A 14,344-nucleotide genomic window follows, 5' to 3' on the forward strand; every position below is an offset into this window, starting at 1 on the left:
CCACTTCACACAGGCAATCCTGGTGGAGACATTATCACTCTTCCTCTTTCAGTCTGTTTTCTTTCTTTGTCACTCCTCTGTGTCTCTTACATTACTCCTCTCTCTATCTTCTTCTGTCTGTCTGTTTTTCTCTTCACATGCTATCGCCTTTCCAGCCTTACTTCCTCCCTTTTCTCCATCCTGAGGTACGTTTCAGTGCGTGAATACAGATTAGACAATTATAATAATCCGTGTATAGATTTATCGAGCCAGCGCCGGTGGCTACACACGCTGACACGTACTTTGCAAAAACTTGGCAGGCAGTCAGTATTATTCATTTGATCTGTCTGGATAAAGTTTACATCGCATCCAACTGGATGGGGAGCTTTGAACACTTCCATTGCCCCTTAAGCCCTGATAATGTATAATACCTGCAGTGTTGACATAGCATTTTTACCTTGTAGGAATGTAAAGTCTGGGCTTTTCATAACATGAATGAGGGCATGCATCAGCTAAGAACAAGTCCCAGACATATTGTGCATAGATCTGATCTTGTTGGTGCCATTTGGAAACACTTAGGTAACTGACCTGCCCATGTGCAGCCAGAATCTCTAAACAACAAGTCTACGTGAATAGGCTTTCTGTTACAGAGCGCTTTTGTTAACATGCCCCAACTCATGTTTCACTGTTATTTAGTTTACTGCACGTAGAAAAGATGGAGATTCGGCCATTAATGTGTGGTTTACAAGCAGAAGTTTTAGCTTGTTAAAGATTGATGCTAATGTTCTTTTTTTTATTTTCTTTCTTTTGTTCCAGCATCCACTCCTGCTTCAGAGAACAATTATCCTTATTATAGGTGCACAGACTTTTAGTGGTTGTTTTAAAAACCTTCTCTTGTCCTTACTGAACTAATCTTAAAGCTTAAGACACATGATTGAAATTAAGTGCTTCAGTAATAAAGAAGGAGCTCATCTCCACGCAGCATGTGTACAGTGCAGAGAGGCAGAGTGCCTCTTCCAGTGGACCAACGTGTGACAAACAGATTTTTGGATTGTGCCATGTATGTAAAATGGCACAATCCAAACTTAAAAGATACCTTTGTAAGTCAAGAAAGAAGTTGTTTACTATAAAACTGTTAAAGGATTAGTCTGAGCAGCTTTTTGTACTTAGAACATATTCACGTATTCGTATTCACGTCTTTTAAGTACATGATCACCAGTGTATTTTGGTTCCTGTGGTCCAAACCAAAGCATCCATCCATCATCTATTAACCAGCTTTGTTCTGCAGTGCAGGGTCACAGGGGGCTGGAGCCTATTCCAGCTAACTTTGGGTGAGAGGCTGGGTACACCCTGGACAGGTCACCAGTCCATCGCAGGGCAACCTACGGGCAATTTAGAATGACCAATTAACCAAGCACGTCTTTAGAATGTGCGAGAAAGCCCGAGTACCCATGGAGAAAACCCATGCAGGCACAGGGGGAACGCACACAAAAAGACACGATGCTAAGATCACAACCTGATTGACCTGCCCTTATGGCTTCCAAAACTATGCTGTGTAGGTTGGCTAAATCCAAATGACCTCCTCTTTGCCTCCTCTTTGTCCTTGTCTTGATATTATACAGCTTCAGTTTTGACGAATCCCATGATTTTTATGGTCAGACCCACTTGTTCAACCCTTCTTGGCCGGCTTTTGTGCTGAGCACAGTTGTTCACGCTTGTTCGATATGAAGAGCAAACACACTAGAGTTTGTTTTAATCAAACCAAACCTGCCAAGTGTGAACACACCCTGACACTTTCCCCTCAGTGTGGAATCCAGTGTGAAATGCCAAAGTTAGGGGCCATGTTGTTGCTGGTTGGCCACAAAATAACAAAAAGCATTGATAAGATTTGCATGTTTTTGTAGAATTTTGCATGCCATGCCTCTTCTCTAAGCTTCCAACTATTCATGGTTGGGATTAGTATGAGGTCATGTAACCACGTTATCCATGGTGTGGAAAAAAACACACAAAACTATAGTAATAACACACACATGAATTGACGTGTTACTCATACAATCCTGGTAATTCTAGGCTTATGAGGCAGATGCAGCTGAACAAGCAGTTGCACACTGAAAGTTTAATAAAGGTGGCTCACTATATTTAAGCGTAAATGGGTGTGTTTATCAGATACATGATGAATCCATGAATTCAGTCGTTCTCTGTTCACATTTGGCGTCTCAAACATGAGACACCTGCAATTTTACATTACTCAGCACTTTCTCTCTGCACTCTCATTGCATCCATCCTTCACTGACCTTTGCACAAACACACATTTCATTCAACAGTTCAATCATACCGATGATGGCGCCTGGTGCCAGGTTCCACGAGCCAAGTCTCATTCCTGTGCCATCTTCTTCTCCTCACAAAAGAACCACATATGCAGACATGTAACAAAAAAGTTTTGATGGTTTATCTTGTTTGAATGCACTGTTGCAAACCCACATAATAATATATATATATATCTAAATGAATGTTACCATACAGTGTGTCCTGGTTCCAAACATTATCTGCCATTGCGTAGGCTTCCATAGTCTCTCTTTGTTTGTATTCTGAATTTGATCTGAAAGGTCAGAGTACAGTTATATTATCCTGTCTTAGACTATGTATTACATTCTGCTGATCTTCTAGTCTGTTCCCCGGAGCTTATGGACTTCTTTGTGCTCTATATGACAGCCTTCATATTTCAATAAGCCGCCTTACTTTGTTTCCAAAACGTACGTTTAAGTCCTGTAGGCTGAGAAAGCGATTTCAAAGCATACCCTCTTTGAAAAGAGGTCTCTGGTTTGTTAGTAGTTTCTTTGGAGGAGTGGAGGCTCCATTCTATCAATATTAGCTGCTGGATTAGACGCCTTGTTGACTGTGGCTCAGTGACGTCTTGATTCAGCTGGGGGGGGTGTGAGTATTGTTTATTATTAGCTTTACTACCGCAGTTAATGGAGGATAACTTATGCTAAAAATACCCATGAGAATGGCATCGCCTGTCGCTGGTTACATGTTTTAACATGTTGTTTGAAGGTACAGGTCATACATGGTATTAAAAACATAAGTAAAACATTCCATTTTAAAACACTGATTGAAGCTATTGAAGCATTTTGCAACACATACAACTGTTCCAATGAAACTTAAAATGTATTTTTTACTTCCTGTAATCTGACAGCACTGCACCACTGAGAATCTGTCAGGTCACAGTGATACATAGCTGTGTGTTTGTCTTCTCATGGGCGTCCTCCTCTTCTTCTTTCTCATTACCGTTGTTTTTATGGAGCCTGTGTTGTCCACTCTCTTCCCAGGACTTTTCTCAGTGTATATGGAGCCCAGCTGTGTTGATTTGCCAGCAGTGGTGGGAACATAGTCAGAAGCACCTGTATGTCTCTCATTCATTTCTCCGCAGCTCTTGTCACGCACTTTCTGTCTTCTTTTCCTCGCTCGCTTCCTCACAGAGCCAAGATTCTTTCAGCTGATGGACCATAAAACACTGATGCTCTCCATTTGCACTGTGTTGCATTTTATATTTTCACAAGCTCATGTTTCTGCTTTTTTGAGGTAAATATACCTCACGGTCTGTCTTATAAAGTGAAGATAAAATGCAGCTGGAGGTCAATCTGTTGTGAAGAAGGTCAACAACAATGTTTAAACAATGTTTTTAGGCATAAAGGTTATAGTTTAGGTCATTGTTGATAACTGGCATTCAGCTGTCTAAAATACAGGCATGGCTTTACAACTGACAGTAACATCAAGTACTCTCTGTGAGAGTTCACACTTCTCTGTGTGAAGATGCGAGCTGAGCCACAAATCAACGTTCTAGATTCACATATTCATATTCATTCGTTACATTCCTACACTCACAGATGGTCATGACGTTTGAGCATGACTAAAAGAATACACATGGCTGAGATTTTTTGTTTTCAGGGTGGCTCATGTTGAAGACGAGCTTAGGTCATACATTTTTTTTTATCATATGGAAACCAGGTCCCAGAGTGGATAGATTTGAAAACGATGTTTCCATGTTTCTGTGTTTACACCCCATATGCATCTTTTCTGAAACAATGACACCACAGTCCCACCTCTCCCTTAACCTTAACCCTTAAAGTGGGTCAGTTGAAGTGAATTCCCTTGGGTGCCTCCTTTTAGAGGTCTGGCTGAGAAGAGACCTCTGGGTCAACCCAGGACTCAGTGGAAGGATCATATCTTCCAGCTGGCCTGGGCGTGGATGGGGATCCCCCCCTGGACTCACTTAAGAAAGATGTCTGCATAGTGTTACCTTTTAATGTTATGTATTAGCATAATGTCCTGGGGACATGTGCATAATTGTAATATTAATAATTGTAAATGTTACAGTTATACAAGTCTACTTAAGGGAAATTAGAGTAAAGGAAGTGCAACAGAAAAACTTTATTTTAGGGGCAACCTGTCAAGTTTGATAGTACATTTAGCTTCTGTGCTGCCATACTATGAAGTAAGACAGGTACCCGGTTCAGTGTCACGGTCCAAACAAGAGAGAAACAATAAAAATTTGCAATAATAACAAGACAGAATAAAAAAAACACTAATTTAGCAGCAGTATGAACAGAACAGTCTGACAGTGCTTCACGCCAATCGGCCCCTCCAACTCTCCACTTTATTAAATAGCTCTAAATCACGTCTGTCTTGCTTCACATCTATAATGAGGCCAGATTACTTCACACACAGACACACTGTTGTAAAACACCCTGTACACATCTGTAATGTGATTTTTTTTTTCACTGGCGTTTGTTTGCATAGCAACTGTTGTCAGGATTTCACAGCCCATTTATCAGCCAGTAAATACATGTGTGTTGTACTGACTGTTGACATAATGTATGATGTAGGTTTTTATTGCCTGTACAGTGATTTACTATACCTGAGATGGCTTAAGGAATTTGTTTCTCACACTATGCCACTTTATTGTTTGTGATATAATAGCAGAATCTAATCTAATGTGATTACAAATTTGTTGCCATGGTAGCAGCTCTGAAGCCAATGTCAAAACGCGATTACAACAACAGGAACCACATACAGTAATTTCCTTTTGCTTTGCTGCTCATAATATAAATACATCAGAGTAAATGTTGTGCACCAGGACTGAAGCTGGACTGCTTTCATTACATCTGCTCCTCAGTGCCAAATATTGCATGCTATGATATTAAAATTCTATTGCTAAGCATTAAATTGAGTAAGGATGAAAAGTCACAACATGGGACCAGTAACAGCACGCTGTAAGAGGAGCTTGGCGCTTTGACATGACGGCCGTGTGGATCTGGTTAGTGTTTGGAGTCAGGTCATTGTGAAGAGAAAACAACAGACGATCCACAGCTCCTATGACTGTCATGAATCATAGTCCTCATTGTACATTTCTAAGCCCAAAAGAAGCAGGACCATCGTATTTCTGCTGTGTTTTGTAGTGAAACACAATATACAAATATATTGAGTGATCTACTCCAGCAATAATCATAATAATACCCCTTTATTAAAAAACATTCCAGTTGTGTCCACTGTGACGCAGCCGGTTTACAAATGCCCCCCTCTAAAGATGCTGCATGTTGCCTTGACCAATCAGAATTCACCAAAGTTACGTAATAAGAATGATCAATGTACTGCATATGAAAGGCCAGTGAAGCAGAATGGTTACACTGTTTCCCATGATTACTAAGAGCACTGTGAAACGATGCAGTTTGCTGGAGACCAGATCATCAATCATCCACTGACAGCGTCAATGAACATTGATGACCACACTTCATATGCACATGTGTGCGTAGTGTCATGCACAAATAAGCTTTTAATTTACAGCTGTTGGTTGTTTTCATCCTCCTGGCTTCTTTTCATTTAGGAATAAGCACAATGTCTTTTGTCACACTGGACAAAATCCCACTAAGACCCTCTAACATCAGCTTGTTTTCTGCACAACATATGAGTCAGTCAGTGACATGCAGGCAGACATTTGCCATTTTTCTAGGGGTGCTACTTTATCATAATCATGAATTCCAGCCTTCTCTATTCAAAAAGTACAGGAGCATTTTTCATTCAACATTTTTGCACATGAAAGAGGAAAAAACAAAAAAAACCATCACTGACCTTTATGCAGCTTCTTTTTTTTAAACAATGTTGGTCAGAATCCATATTCATTCAGGCAATGGAGACTGATCTCTTCTTTATGTAATTTGTGTGCAGAGACTCCACATCTGTCATGCAGCAGGTGAGGCTGAGGTTAGAAGAATCAGAGCCCAGGGAGGAGACTCAGGCTGCTGAGCTGCATCCAAGAGAACTCTGTGGAACATCCTGCACAACGCTGCAAAATGAGCACTGATTTATTGTCCATCAGAATGAATTTTCCCATGATATGTGTAATACCAAAAGAAGGTGTTTGAATAGATGATGACCATGGCAGGAGACCATTTAGTCTACAAAGCAATGTGACATAAAGTGGGACTGTCCATAAACCCACTGACATGTAGCTTACCATGGGAGCAAAAATGGAGGAAGTTCCTTGTAGGGTTCTCATGATTTATCACCAGATTTTGTATGCTTTTAAATGCAAAGTGCATACTTAGGAAAACCAGAGCAGCTGCTGAATGTGAAAGAAGAAGCAGTGACCAGCCATTGCACACAATGAAAGAAATCTTGACTCCATTCCCTCCTTCTTTACCAACACAGTCATGAAAACATACCTTGTTGCCGCTCTGTCTGGAAATATGCTTTGTTTCAGGAAGCTGAAATTTAAAAACTAATGTGTGCATGTAGTGAGCCAGGTTTGTTCAGGAAATGCCCCAAATTGTAACCTTCACCGTGAAGGTGCTGAAAGCTGCAGCACACAAATCACTTGTGGCATTTATCATTGGTTCCGCTGGCACCCCAGAGTCTTCTGTAGTTTGAAAAATGTCATGCTGACGCCTTTCATTTTCTTCCTGTTGAAGACGAATGGAGAAAACAAAGACTGAAACAAAGATTATATGCAGATTGTTGATGAGGCAGCATTTTCCATCCAGGTGTTGCTGGCAGCCTTCTCTTTCTTCAGCATCCAAATATACAGATGTGGGCCTGACTGTGGTCACGAAGGCTTTCAGTTTCTTACTGTTTCCTTCATTGTTTTTTGAGGACTGTTAAAAACAACAGAAAAACATAATAAATCAGTGATCAAAGTATCTGATATAACAGGTGAGTTTACAATTATAGTGTGAGTTTGTATGTGACATTAGTGCACTTGGAATTGTTTGTGTATATGTCACTGATAACACCTTAGACCGCTGTATGTTGTATAAATCACCATGGTAATGACATACAGGAATGAACTGGAGAGGGCACTGTGTGTTTGTGTGTGTGTGTGTGTGTGTGTATGTGTGTGTGTGTGTAAAAGGGTGTTCGTGGATCAGCAAACAGGCAGAGACAGATGCTTGGCAGAACAGATTTGGACCCTGAGGCCAAAACAAGCCAGCAAAGGATGAAGCTCTCTCTCTCTCTCTCTCTCTCTCTCTCTCACTTACACACACACACACATGCACAGACTGATTTTATAGCTATGCAAATGAAAATCTTGACAGGTTTTCAGTTTAAAAGATGCAAGAAAGTCTACAGGGTCAACATGGGGTTACTATTGTACTTTCTGTATATATATCTGTATATATATATATATATATATATATATATATATATATACAGATATATATATATATATATATATATATAAACAGAAAAAATGTTATCATTACTAATTAGTTATTTTTTATTTCTTCTGACAGATCAATTGGTAAAACTGAATAAAGTCAGGATTTATTGTTTAATGTTATAAATTGGTGAAATCAAGATTTATTTCTATAGTCACAACTTTAGAGAGTTTCTTCTTAAAAAATGTAGTCTTTGCCTAATGAGCCTGCTAAAACCTGTACGTTGTAACTACAGATGTGTATACAAAGTCAAGCAAGGGAAATACTGCCATTTAGCTGCAGGCAGAGAAACATGAAGAGAGAGGGAAAGTGAGAGAGGAAGCAAAACACCAGCAGAGAGTCTCAGATGTATGTGTATGCAGACGTTTCAGCCAACAATCCTCTAAAGTCTTGATGGACAGCTGCCTTCTGTCCCTTCTTAAACACACACACTGTGCTGACATTAATAGCAAACTGTACAGTATACCCCAATAACAAATTAGTAGTGATGACATTAAAAAGTCCTTTATTCATCTGACTGCATCAAAAACTAGTGAAAATAAAAAGTGGGTCCAGTTTATTTAAATTCATCCCACCTGATTTTAAATCCTTTTATTTAAAATGCTTCATATCATCTATACACAGCACCATGACAAAAACACTTCTGAGAAGTGATACTAGAATATATCTATGCTCTTGCCTTTATGTGAATGTGTATGATGACTCTGTGTTTGTGTGTGTGTGTGTGGGAATCATAAAATGGGCCTACCAATAAATCAAACAAAACTCTTTGAAGAATTTACGCTCTCCCTCACCACAGACACATGGGTGCTTCAGACAGACATGACCCCGTCAATGTTACGTTGTGCTGGTTAAGTCTCGGGCACATCTGGTCTTGCCATCTCTCTCTCTCTCTCTGTCCTACACACATAGTAAAGGAATGGGGAGAGAAACTAGGTGTGTGAAGAGCTGAAAAAACTCCAGAAAGCTCTTGTTCACCAGTTTTAAAATGAGCAGGTGTTCAAATGAATACAGTGCCACTGTGTTAGTGCTTTGGTGTGGTTTTGAATTAAATGCCTGCAGAGACATGCTACTGTGGTTATCATTAGCAGATACTGTCAAATTCAGTAGAATAGAAAAATAGCTCAAAGGTAAACAGGATCTTCATTAAATCCAGGATTGGACTCTGCCAGCACACAGCAGCTTTTGCTGTATTTTTTGTTGCTGACAGTTGCACATAAACACAAGTGATGTGATTTGGAACAGTTGGCTACCAATGAAAATATTTTGCTTGCATTCAAGCTTTTGTGTATTTTGCACAGGGGTGTGTCTACTGTTTTATTGATCAGTAAAATAAACATTTTTCCAACTATTTTCACAGACATCTGTTTGATACTTTTATTCCTTCATTCATTAAATATTTGTATAATGCAAAGTATTTTTTCATTTACATTTTTCATTGTGTTTTTCTTCCTCATCCTCCTGCCTTCGTCCCCTCCCCTCTCCGTCACTACTGTCCCATTGTGATGACGTAGACGCCTCGGCGTTTGCGATGGCGGCTGTCTGCTAATTGAAAGAAAAATGCACATTTTGTCGCTGCATAGGAAAGAATAGTTTTTCGAAAATAGTCAAGACGTGTTTTTTTCACAATGAACAACAGGACAGCTTACTTTTATGACCCGGACGTGGGCAACTTTCATTACGGTGAGTTTGTCTGTCGGAGCGAATAGGCCTGCAAAGAAGCTAGTGCTAACGTAAGCTAGCTGCTAGCATAACACTGAGGATGCGTTTTATTGTAGTGTACATGTCACAGTCACGATTTTCGTTAGACGTTCTGGTTGTTATTACAACTGATAAACATGTAAATATAGAGACTAACGTGAAATACCATCAGACCTTTTTCGGACATGATCCACACAGTTCCATCCGGTTTGCATCTGTGATAAAAATGCTCAAAACACCGGCGCTTGCCTGTATTGTAACTTCAGTGCTAGTAAATTATTTTCCATGAAGAGTAAGAAACGACTTGTTTGTCCTTTATGATCTGCTCTGTGTCACTTTATGATCTGCTCTGGGATAGGTGCTGGCCACCCAATGAAGCCTCACCGTTTGTCCCTCACTCACAGTCTGGTGTTACACTATGGACTGTACAAGAAGATGATGGTGAGATGATGAAACAGATTCACTTGCTTTTTACATTACAGTGATATTTGATTTCTATGTAATTCAATAAAAAAAATCGAATACAAAAGTGCCGACACACATCTTTGACAAATATTTTTTATGTTTAGGTGTTCAAGCCATACAAAGCCTCTCAACATGACATGTGTCGTTTCCACTCTGAGGACTATATAGACTTCCTGCAGAAGGTCAGCCCCAATAACATGCAGGGCTTCACAAAGAGCCTCAACACCTTTAATGTGGGAGATGACTGGTGAGTATTTTACATGTGGTTAATAGAACATTTAAAGATGAACGTCACAATCCAAAATGGGATCAAGAATAATTCAGTAATAAAATGATAGGATAATAAAACCTGGATGAAACATTTTGCATAATACACATGATTTCACAATAAAAGTAGACATTGTAATAGTTATATAATACTACAGACAATATTTAAATGAATACAAGTTAAAGGTAACATATTAAATTTTCTATATCTCTTAATTGCTCTTGTTTCTCCTCTGATATTAGTCTTAATGCACATGATATTTAATATTTTGTTCTTGTGTGTGTTAGTCCTGTGTTTCCAGGTCTCTTTGAGTTCTGCTCAAGATACACAGGAGCATCATTACAGGGAGCCACACAGCTCAACCACAAGGTAACACACACTGCAACCCAGAGATGTGCACTCACAAGTCCAAGTCTTAAGTCTATATAAATAGTACAATATAACCACATAAATACATTAATAACATAAATACTATAATTCGATATATGGAACTGCCAAAGGTACAACAAGCAACTAACTCAAAGAATGAAACAGCTTTTGGTGTTATTATTTATTTGAGTGGGCAAATCAGCTGTCAGTATATGTGCCTGTTGTTGCTTGTGTCTGTGTGTGTGTGTGCATGAGAATGAGAGGGAGAGAGAGAGTTGAGCGGAGTTGAATGAACGGAATGATAGTCAGTTCGATTGCCATTGCTAGGCACTATTGGCAACTATTGTTATTCACCCTCGTTCTTTTTCTTCTTCTTATTCTTGCGTACATTTTTTGGTGCAGCGTATCTTCAGCATACATTGACCAATTTCAGCCATTCAACTATCAAAATGTTCATCTCACAGATCTTTTCAAAAAATTACAATTTTTCAAATATTAAGCAATTTCGGTGTCATTTTTAACATGGGAGTCTACGAGAGCGCCCTTCAACAAGGGTCATCTGCCAAATGTATCTCCTCCTACAAGTTTCAAGCTACAGACTCCATTTTAGTCTTCAAACGCTCATTAGATGCTGCTCTATCAAACTTGTATTCAGAATCTTCTAATTCCGAATCGTTTCCGCACGCCAGGCTCTCAAAGTTGGAGTGGTTTTTGAGGTCTCCTCAGCTATTACCATGGTGACAGGCTGACACACAGAGGCATACAAAGCTCTGAATTGCTCTGATTCTCCAGCAATTCAGAGCAATCCTTCACATCAGCATTCAAAGCAATGCGTCAGCTGCAGCAATCAAACTTGCATTTTCTTCAGGAAATGCCCTTTTCTAGTTATATTTTAAAATTGCGTTGAGGAAAAAAAAAACACGGGTTGTTGATTGTGTGGCGGCCCACCATACATTGGTCTGTGTATGGGAAACACTGAATAATTCCATGAAATGAACATTGTTCACGAGTCACAACACCCAAGTCAAGTCTAAAGTCATTGAGGGCAAGCCTAAGTCAACTCGCAAGTTTTTGTTTGTGCGACTTGAGTCCCCATCTCTGCTGCAACCACTGCACAGACCAATGAATTGTTTTTTAATGTGGTTTATATGTTACTCTTTTCACTAATGCTGATTCTGCTTTATGGCACAGATCTGTGACATTGCCATAAACTGGGCCGGAGGTTTGCATCATGCCAAAAAGTTTGAGGTTAGATCAAAGTCTTGTATGATGGTGCCACTTCTTTCCGCTAAATTCAGGACTGACATGTTTCTCTTGTTGTTACAGGCATCTGGGTTTTGCTACGTCAATGACATCGTCATCAGTATCCTGGAGCTTCTCAAGTAAGAGGGCACTCCTGAGTAACTCCATCACCGTACTGCATGTGTCCCGTGTCTCTTTACATCTCTCACTCTGTGTTTCTTACCAGGTACCACCCGAGGGTTCTCTACATTGACATAGACATTCACCATGGCGATGGCGTTCAGGAAGCTTTCTACTTGACTGACAGGGTCATGACCGTGTCCTTCCACAAATATGGGAACTACTTTTTTCCAGGAACAGGTAACTGATGCTCTTAAAGCATCATGATCATGCCTGGCAGCTATAAGATCTGTAATTAAGCTGCTCTGTGTTTTCAGACATGCATGTGTTCATTAATAGATTATCCATGTGTCCTCTGTAGGTGACATGTATGAGGTTGGTGCAGAAAGCGGCCGGTACTACTGCCTCAATGTTCCTCTCAGAGATGGCATTGATGACCAGAGTGAGTAACATCTGGTACTAAAATTTAACTACTAACATGTCACACGGTTATTGTGTGTGTGTATATATATATATATATATATATATGTCATGTTATTGTTATTGAATGAGCCATGATTGTGATCTGTGTGTGTTTTCAGGCTACAGGCAGCTGTTCCAGCCAGTTATCAAACAGGTGGTGGATTTCTACCAGCCGACCTGCATCGTCCTACAGGTCAGTCAGTTCTCATGTGAAGCTGTAGGTTTCTGCTAACATGTAACTTACTCCGTGTGTGAGAGAGGACAATGCAGAAGACTGTTGGCACATTGTTTGTGTGTTTTTCTCTGCAGTGTGGAGCAGATTCTCTGGGCTGTGACAGACTGGGCTGCTTTAACCTCAGTATACGAGGACACGGGTGAGACTGGTTCATTTTTGAACACAGTATTTCTATTTGGAAACGACACAAAGAATGTGTATTTATTCCCATTACAGACAATAATGTAACGTAAACACAAATGCACTTTGATCATGTTTAGACGTTAAAAAAAATAATCTGTGTGTGATTCTCTTCCAGCGAGTGTGTGGAATTTGTGAAGAGTTTTAAGATTCCTCTGCTGGTCCTGGGAGGAGGAGGATACACAGTGAGGAATGTGGCTCGCTGCTGGTTAGTCTGACACACACACAACAGTGAAGTGCCAGCGTTACCATAACAACCAATACACGCTTTTATTGTTTTGGTACTGAGAACAATTTTCTGCTCTGTTGCACTGTAGGACGTATGAGACGTCTCTGTTAGTGGATGAGTCCATCAGTGATGAGCTGCCTTATAGCGGTGAGTGCTACAGCTTTCAGCAGGATCGCCTCAGCTACAGTTTGTTGTCTTCTGTTTTCCGAATGGTTTCTCTTTGTCTTCCTCTGCAGAGTATTTTGAGTACTTTGCTCCAGACTTCACGCTGCACCCTGATGTCAGCACCAGGATAGAAAACCAGAATTCCAGACAGGTAAAAACAGCATCCCGCACTGAGAATGGACAGTTTCAGGATGTTAAACACGGCCTGTAGTTCCTCCTGCTGTGTGGGTTTGTCTCCTTCCTCACCATTTTTCATGTTGTTGCAGTACTTGGAACAGATCCGTCAGACTGTGTTTGAGAACCTGAAGATGTTGAATCATGCTCCCAGCGTCCAGATACATGACGTTCCATCTGACATGCTGAGCTACGAACGCAACGACGAGCCCGACCCTGACGAGAGGGGAGCCGAGGAAAACTACAACAGGTCGGTACAAAACAAGCCTGCGTATATTAAATGTTGTGTCTGCATAACTACTTTCCTAACCTCTTGTTGATGATTAAACTTCCACAGGCCAGAGGCGTCGAATGAGTTCTACGATGGTGACCACGACAACGACAAAGAGAGCGACGTAGAGATTTGACAACAGCTTCACTGCAGAGTAACAAAAACATCTTTGGATAGACTGAAAAGACTCTGAGGCTGCTCTGCCTCTCTTCATGCTGACATGACAGTAGCTCCACCAGCAGAACTCAGCGGAGCAGACATGATGTGGCAGCACAGTCTTCTTTAGAATGTTTTTTACACAGCAGTATGAAAAGCCTGAATGGCCTATGTGGTAAGTACTTTTTTATGTTGGACACTGAAACATAATGCTTTTTTTCCTGTTGTTATTTTACTTGTATTTCCTTTTTGTAATCTTTTTCATGTCATAGTAATAAAATGCATTTGGGCTCTTTGTAATGAGGTTTACAGTATACACAGTATTTAACATCCAGTGAGCTAAACCTGGACGGCCAATAGGTTGGTTTTGGTGGATGCACTGTGTGTGCTTTCAGTGCAGCTGGGTGGAGCTCTGCAGACACACTGCAGTGTGCATGTGTGAGGCACTGGCAGGAAAAAAACAAAGCAAGGACCAGGTGTCAAACAAAAGGCCGGAGGAGCTTTTGATTTATTTCATCTTATGAGACACGCTAATGTGAGGCTGTTCAAGTGCATGCCTTCCTTCCTTTAGTCACACATCAGCCGGTTCAGATGGTTATAACCGTGCTCAGAG

General features: G+C 40.4%; 1 protein-coding gene across 1 annotated transcript; it reads left to right on the forward strand.

Moving 5' to 3' along the window:
• Positions 1-9,201: 9,201 nt before the first annotated feature.
• On the forward strand, positions 9,202-14,031 carry hdac3 (histone deacetylase 3). Its single transcript, XM_028415872.1, has 15 exons — positions 9,202-9,377; positions 9,754-9,836; positions 9,965-10,107; positions 10,416-10,497; positions 11,689-11,745; positions 11,824-11,879; positions 11,966-12,099; positions 12,221-12,301; positions 12,441-12,514; positions 12,631-12,695; positions 12,855-12,944; positions 13,054-13,112; positions 13,202-13,281; positions 13,397-13,554; positions 13,642-14,031. The coding sequence occupies exons 1-15, from the start codon at positions 9,323-9,325 to the stop codon at positions 13,709-13,711; spliced, it is 1,287 nt and encodes a 428-aa protein (XP_028271673.1). The 5' UTR covers positions 9,202-9,322; the 3' UTR covers positions 13,712-14,031.
• The last annotated feature ends 313 nt before the right edge of the window (positions 14,032-14,344 follow it).

Source organism: Parambassis ranga, chromosome 10 (assembly GCF_900634625.1).
Source record: "Parambassis ranga chromosome 10, fParRan2.1, whole genome shotgun sequence".
Lineage (NCBI taxonomy): Eukaryota > Metazoa > Chordata > Actinopteri > Ambassidae > Parambassis > Parambassis ranga.

Bases quoted from the DNA above. Each gene is read 5' to 3' on its own strand.
- hdac3 (XM_028415872.1), top strand. From the start codon at position 9,323: ATGAACAACAGGACAGCTTACTTTTATGACCCGGACGTGGGCAACTTT. The intron at 9,837-9,964 runs GTGAGATGATGA...TTTTATGTTTAG, and splicing joins GACTGTACAAGAAGATGATG to GTGTTCAAGCCATACAAAGC. The intron at 13,282-13,396 runs GTAAAAACAGCA...ATGTTGTTGCAG, and splicing joins AAAACCAGAATTCCAGACAG to TACTTGGAACAGATCCGTCA.